Source organism: Elephas maximus, chromosome 12 (assembly GCF_024166365.1).
Source record: "Elephas maximus indicus isolate mEleMax1 chromosome 12, mEleMax1 primary haplotype, whole genome shotgun sequence".
NCBI classification, from domain to species: Eukaryota; Metazoa; Chordata; class Mammalia; order Proboscidea; family Elephantidae; genus Elephas; species Elephas maximus.
Window position 1 is genome coordinate 92,589,145 of NC_064830.1, and position 6,487 is coordinate 92,595,631.

Sequence of the window (6,487 nt, forward strand, 5' to 3'; positions counted from 1 at the left end):
GGACAAGCAGGGAGGGGACACTTTATGAGAAGAGTGGGGGTCTCCACTTCGAACTATAAGAAGGTGCTGATGCCCCCCTGCAAATGGCCCCATTGGAATGCATTCTTGCCCTATTCCATGTCCACTCCAGTTCTGTAGGATGAGGAGTCCTGGGGAGAGGGCTGGGGGCTGCTGGTGGGTCCCGGAAACAAGATGAGTGGCAGGAAGGGGGTGCTCACCCTGGTTTTCAGTCCTAGGGTTCCACTACCTTAGACCCCCCACCGGCTCATGAGTGGGGGAGGGGAGACCCAGCAAGCCGAGGGAGGGCAACGCCGCAGAGATGAGTCACCAAGAAAGGGAGGGAGAGAAACAGAGACGGGGAGAGACACAAAGAGAGACAGCTACTGGAGAGACTGAGAAAGGAAAATAAGCCCACACACCATGAAGGTGTTGTCCACAAACTAACCACAGCAAGGAAATTGTGTGCTGAACTAGCCCCTCCAACATCGACCTGCCAAACACACACAGCACACTATGGTACAGTTACACTGATTTTGAGACACACCCCTTACACAAACACAATGTCATACCTAGCCTGGCACAGCCGCCCAGACCTATGCTGAGGATGTGACCAGGGGAATGGAGATTCTCATTGACAGCCCTCATTCCTTTTACGAGGTGGCGAGAGGGGATCAAAACCTTCAAGGAATGCGACTTTAAAAATCCAAGATGCGGCTTCTGGGACTCACAGGCTGCGCTGTGCACACGCGACGATACACACAAGTCACCTGCCTCCCCATCCACACGTACATAGTAACATATCAAGCATTGTCCTCATAAAAAACAAAAAACACTTTGAGTCCCTGCTTCTGGGATACACCAGGCACATTGTTCCAAATACTTCCCACCCTGACACCCTCTGCGTCGTAAACACATGAACAGAAACGGAGACACACAAAGACACCCATGGACACACTCACACGGACGGAAACCACCTTGCGCTGCCTTGCCAGTTTCAGCACACGTCCGGGCGCCCCCGCGTGTTACTTTTTGGAAGCGCAGTCTCCGCCGCTCCGGAGCTGGCTCCCGGGGGCGGAGCCCAGGCTCCCCTCTTCCCCATCCCCCTCCCCACCGCTTGGTGCCCATCCGGGAATGGGGAAAGCGAGCACCGCTGGCTGTGGGCGAATCGAGAGCTGAAAGTTTGATGTCTGGATCCCGGGGCTGAGGGAGGTTAGTCCCGGATGTCAAGTGAAACTTGGGAGAGTGGCGAAGAACCCACAGACTCCCAGGTCCAGGAAAAAGCGAGGCCTGGAGCTAGCCAAGGAGCCTCTGTCCTGAGCAGCGGCTTCTTTATGCCGCTTGGTCAGGGTGGGGTGGGGGCGTACAACGGCTAGCAGCCCTCCTCCGCCCCCCCCCGCCCCCAGGAAGTCATTAGCCCCATTGCCAAGGGGCTTAGAGATCTCCAATACAGGCTCCCGGTGAAGGGGGGAGGATGATGCTTCTCAACTCTCCCCTTTGAGAAGTGAAATAGACCCAGAGGGTGGCCAAAGGGTCCATTTATTGCAATACAGCCATGGTCGAAGTGACAGGGAGAGTGGCAGCAGGGACAGGCGCAGGAGACAGTAAGGGCAGAGCAGCACAGCAGCCAACCGGAACTGGGGAAAGTGGTGAAGCAGTGGCTGTCCTCTTTGCCTACCTTTTTCCACCCCCTGGCGCCCTCCTCTGACCCCTTCCTGAATTTCATTCTCAGCTAGTCCTGTGCTAGCTGTCACGGAATCCCTAACAACTGTCCATTGTCCAACAAGAAGTTCAGTGTCACACAGAGTGAGGCTCTGGGCATGCTCTGGGCGTGGGAAAGGTGAGTTCTAGTCCCTGCGAGGTCTCCAGCTTCTAGACTGACTTCTAAGTCACTTCGATCTTTCTGAGCCCCTGTTCGAGAATCCAGTACAGGAGAAAGCAGTATGCAAATGCAGCTGGTACTAGCATTTAAATAGAAGACCCACAAGGAGCATCCCTGATCCAAAGGAAGGGAGGAGTGTCCAGGAATATCTGGGGTTGGGGATTCCAGTCGTACTACCAGGCAGCCTGGTTTGAACCAGGAGACAGCCCCCAGCCCAGGGGCTCCACTGCACCAAATTCTCCAGCCAGACCCTCTAGTGGTTTGGGGGTATGGGAGAGTGGGTCTGTGAGATAGAAACATCATGCAAAGCTGGAGGAACCCTGCTCCCCCCACCACCACCACCCAGCCAGAGGGGCAGGCTCAGGAAGGCACAATACCAGAGTGTAAACAGGGGACCGAGTGGTGGGCTATTATACATTTCATTTACAGGATCTTTCAGTATTGAACACAGGGCAGGGGATGAGGAGATCACAGGAAAGAAAACGAAAGGGCAGAAAGACCGGCACTGAGGCGCTAAGTGTGGGAGAGGCCCCAGAACTAGTGAGGACAGACAGGAGGGAGAGAAGAAGCACAGGAGGCTGTGGGAGGCAAGAGCGCTGGGAAAACTCTTAGAGCTTGATAAAGGGCGGGAGGACGAAAAGTTACTTTTATTAAGAGGCTGGGCTCCAGGCGGGTGCTGGGTGTTGCACACACTTCTCCCCGCTCCCACCACGAGGAGGCGTAAGGGAAAAGCAGGGAGAAGCCAGAAAGGGCAGAGGTCACTCCCAGGCCAGAGCGACAGGCAGGGAGAGGCTCTGCAGCCTGGGAAGGACCCGCTCTTTGGGGGGTAAGGGGAGAGGGTGGACAATAGCAGCACATGGACTTCCCCTAAATCTGGTAGTCCAGGTCAGGGTGTGGGCCAAGGCGGCTGGGGGCGCTGGATGCAAGATGGCGGACAGAGAGGACCCGGGAAGGGGAGGGTGGGAAGAGAAGGGCCTCAGGGAGCGGCGGGCGCCAGAGCTCCCGCCAGGGGGCAGAGGGAGAGGGCGGAGCTTGGAGATGGCAGGAGGCGGGGTTGGCTGGGGATCTGTGGAAAGGAGCCGGTCTAAAGTGCATCTCTTCCCCGGGGTTGGAAGGCCTCACGTGTCGGCCTCCAGCAGGTACTACTCCGTGTAACCCTTGACCAGCTCGAACCCCAAGCCGGCCTGGCAGAAGTCGGCCAGTTGTGGCCACAGCTGGGGCGCTAGAAACAGCTGACACGTGACGTTGAGGCCACCGAGGCGCGGGGCCTGGACCTGTAGGTGCCACAGCAGCTGGCTCTGCACCTGCGCGCCATCGCTGCCGAAGGCGCCTATGTTGAGGTAGCGCCATGTGCCGTCGCCGCCTTGCGGGACTAGGAAGGGGCGCGTGCACAACGTGGGCACGCGCGGGCGCGCGCGGCTCTCCACGCGCCACTACAGGCTCTTGGCCGCCAGCAGGCGCAAGTTGCTCTCGCTCGGCCGGTAAGGTTGTCAGTCCTGGATGATGGTCTCGCCCGGAAGCACGTCGCGCTGCATCAAAGGCGACACCAGGAGGCGCGCCACGTCGCCGCCTGCCTCGGACACGGCCTCCGTGGGCAAGGACAAGAAGGTGCCGGAGGCCCTCGGCGCCTCTAGCCGCGCGCCCGGCGCTGCTGCGCCCAGCCCTGCCAGCAGCGCCGAGGCGTTGAATCGGACCAAAAGGATGCCCTGCGGGGGGTACGAGTGAGCACAGGGGCGGGCAGTGGAGGGGGGTGGTGTGCCCCCGCCTCTCGGCTTCTTCATTACCACGTTCACACACCTGGCCCCTTGGGAGAACCGACCCTTGCAGGACGGAGTGGGTAAAAGTCTGAGTCCCTGAGGGTAGCACAGCATGGAGGGACCAGGAGCAAGGGGTCCGAATGCCTGAATCCCCAAGGAGAGGCGAGATCAGTATGGAGTAGCTCGGGGACTGAGGGTGTGGGCAGCGAGAGAAGACAGATTAATCCGTAGGGCTGGTTGGGTGGGGCACAAGGCTGAGATTAGGGTGCTTGGGTTCCTGAAGAGAGGCCAGATCGATGTGGGGCGGCAGGGTCACGGAAGCCCGGGCCCCAGGGGTTCTCCAGTTCTCTGGAGTTGCAAGGACTGAGGGTTTGACGGCTGGGGGTCAGGAACCGTTTGGCTCCCACTGGGCAGAAGAGCTTGGGTGAAGACTTGAAGTCCCAAGTCATGGCTCATGAGCTCTTCCACTCTGTAGGGCCCGGAGAGGAAGCCCGTGATTCGCTGGGCGTGGGGTGAGGGCTCCCATATGTCCAAGGCGAGAGGACCGGCCATCTGAACTCCCCTGTCCTTCTCACCTGCTTGGTGATTAGGCGGTATTTCTTCAGCTCCCGGGGGCCCAACAGGTCGTCCCGGGTAAGCTGTGCCACCTTGACCCCCGGATGCTGTCTCTTGACCAGCTGCCAGCAGAAACGCTGCAGCAGCCCGGCCAAGCCTTTGCCACGCTCCCAGGGCGCCACGCGCAGCCCCTCCACCAGCGCCGGCTCCCCGGCGTCGATCACGTGCACCGACTCCAGCGCGATCTGCGGACCGAGGCCGTTAGGGGGCCTAGGAGGCCCTCCCCCAGTCTCTGCCCCGCCAGGGTCTGGGCTTGCCATTTCCCACACGCTGAGCACACCGTCGTCACAACCCCAGGCGCCAGACCAGGGCCAGAGGCCTGCCCGGGGAGCGCTCCTCAACACTTGGGTCTTGGGTTCCAGAGGCGGCAGAACGTCGTTCTCTAGGGTCTCTTAAACGTCTTGAGATGCTCCAGCTCAGCGCGTGCACCAAGTCCCTGACCCCCTCTCCATGCCCCCTAGTCTTGGCTCCGCCCTTAGGAGTTTACTACGCCCCCTGGTACTGCCCAGAGCAATTGCCAAGGCCCGCTAGCTCTTGCCCCCGCCCCCGAGCCGTTCCTAAAGCTAATGCTCTCCTCTTTCCGCTCCTCTTTGTGCGTGAGATCCTTCTACTCCGCGGGTCCTGGCTCCACTCTAGCTGCTCCCACCTCGGCCTAACCCCAACACATTGCCTGCCCTGGTTTTTGTGCTCCAGCCCCTAGGAACTCCTCACACGGGTCTTCAAGGGCCTCAGCTCTCACCTAGTCTGGTTGCTCCGCTATTCGGAGTTCTCCACGCCCCCTCACTACACCCTCACTGGCCTAGCCCCTGGATCCGCACATCCTACTCTTCGGTGCCAAAGCAGATTCTGTTTCGTCAGCAACCGGAAGATGGCTGCAGGAGAGGCTCGACCCTCTCCTACCTAAGATCCACGTACCCAAATTTGCCTCACCCCTTTTCGTCGTGGCCCCGCCCTCCGGCTCTCTCCACTCCTCCCTTGCGCTTGGCAAGCACCACGGTGTGGTCGGGATCCCGGAGCCAGCTGTGGTAGCGGCTGGAAAGGTAGTCAAGGCCGCCGTGGATGCCCCCGGAGATGGCCAGCACCTCCTCAAACTCCCGTTCGGTGGCCACCACGAAGTCCAACGGCTGGGCCTCAGCCTCAGGCCCCAATCCGGACCCGGGCTTGGCCTTGGCCTCAGGTCCTGACTCGGCCTCCTGGGGCTCCGCTTCAGCCTCAAGCCCTGATTCGGACTTGGGTTTGGCATGCAGGGACTTGGCCTTGGCTTCAGGCCCTGACTCGCCTCCTAGGGCCTCGGTCTGAGCCTCCTGTGGCCGGGTCTTCGAGCTCAGCTCTGCGTCTAGAACAGCCTCCTTTTCAGGCTTAGGGACTTCTGGAGTGACCATCGCACAGACAGCTTCCAGCTTCATTACCCTGCAGAAAAGAGAGAGGCCAGCAGGAAGACCAGAGCCCTCCTCCCCCTTCCACATCTGGCCCCTTCCACATACCCTTCCACATAAACATCTGCCCCCCTCACAACCCCTTTCTACAAAAGTGTTCCTTCTCTTCTGCTCTCCGTACAGACCTCGAGAGTGAAGGGTCTCCAGCCCCCTTCCACAAAATCCACCTCCCAAATTACCTGCTCAAATGGGAGAGATCGTCTTCTGCCTCCTGCCAGTGCCTGGAGATCCCAACCCCACCTGCTTCACCCTCACCAGTCATAAACATAATCTCAGGAACCCCTCAGAGACTAGCTCAGAACTCCCCCATACCCAGTCATCTCCCAGGGACTCAAAGAAGAGAAGAACTCTGGAGGGGAGTTAAACATGGAGGAACACCCCCTCAAAGGCCCCACTACCTCCCGAAGACCTCTGCAAGGACAACCTGAGAAAGAAAGCCTATCATCCCTACTCTCCCTGCAAGAGGGTTCCCCAGGGAAGAGCAGAGGGTTCAACGTCCCCTTCCAGTCACTGCCACTTCTCCCAGGGCAAAGGATGGAGGAGATAGTGCCCAGATCTCCTCCTCATTGCTGCCCCAGTAGCCCCTCCAACCCCCTGATACACACATACGAACATAAGCCAAATGAGTGGACAGATGGGCAACCCAATTAGAAAATCTTAGGTCCTTCCTCCCAGGCCAATAAAAACCACTCCTTCCTTCCTTCTGCTTGAGTCTTTCCAGCACTTCCCCATGGAGAGATTCAGACTCCACTCCAGGGCTAGGTGAAATTTTTGAAAAGGGGGAGAGAAGAGGGCTCTTG

At 59.1% G+C, this 6,487-nt stretch overlaps 1 protein-coding gene across 1 annotated transcript; it reads right to left on the bottom strand.

The window, feature by feature from the left end:
• Positions 1 to 2,746: 2,746 nt before the first annotated feature.
• On the bottom strand, positions 2,747 to 5,657 carry NAT16 (N-acetyltransferase 16 (putative)). The gene is given in 5 exon segments (XM_049905058.1): positions 2,747 to 2,945; positions 3,002 to 3,585; positions 4,212 to 4,436; positions 5,220 to 5,411; positions 5,541 to 5,657. Coding segments are annotated over 5 exon segments (1,317 nt in total).
• Between the last annotated feature and the right edge of the window lie 830 nt (positions 5,658 to 6,487).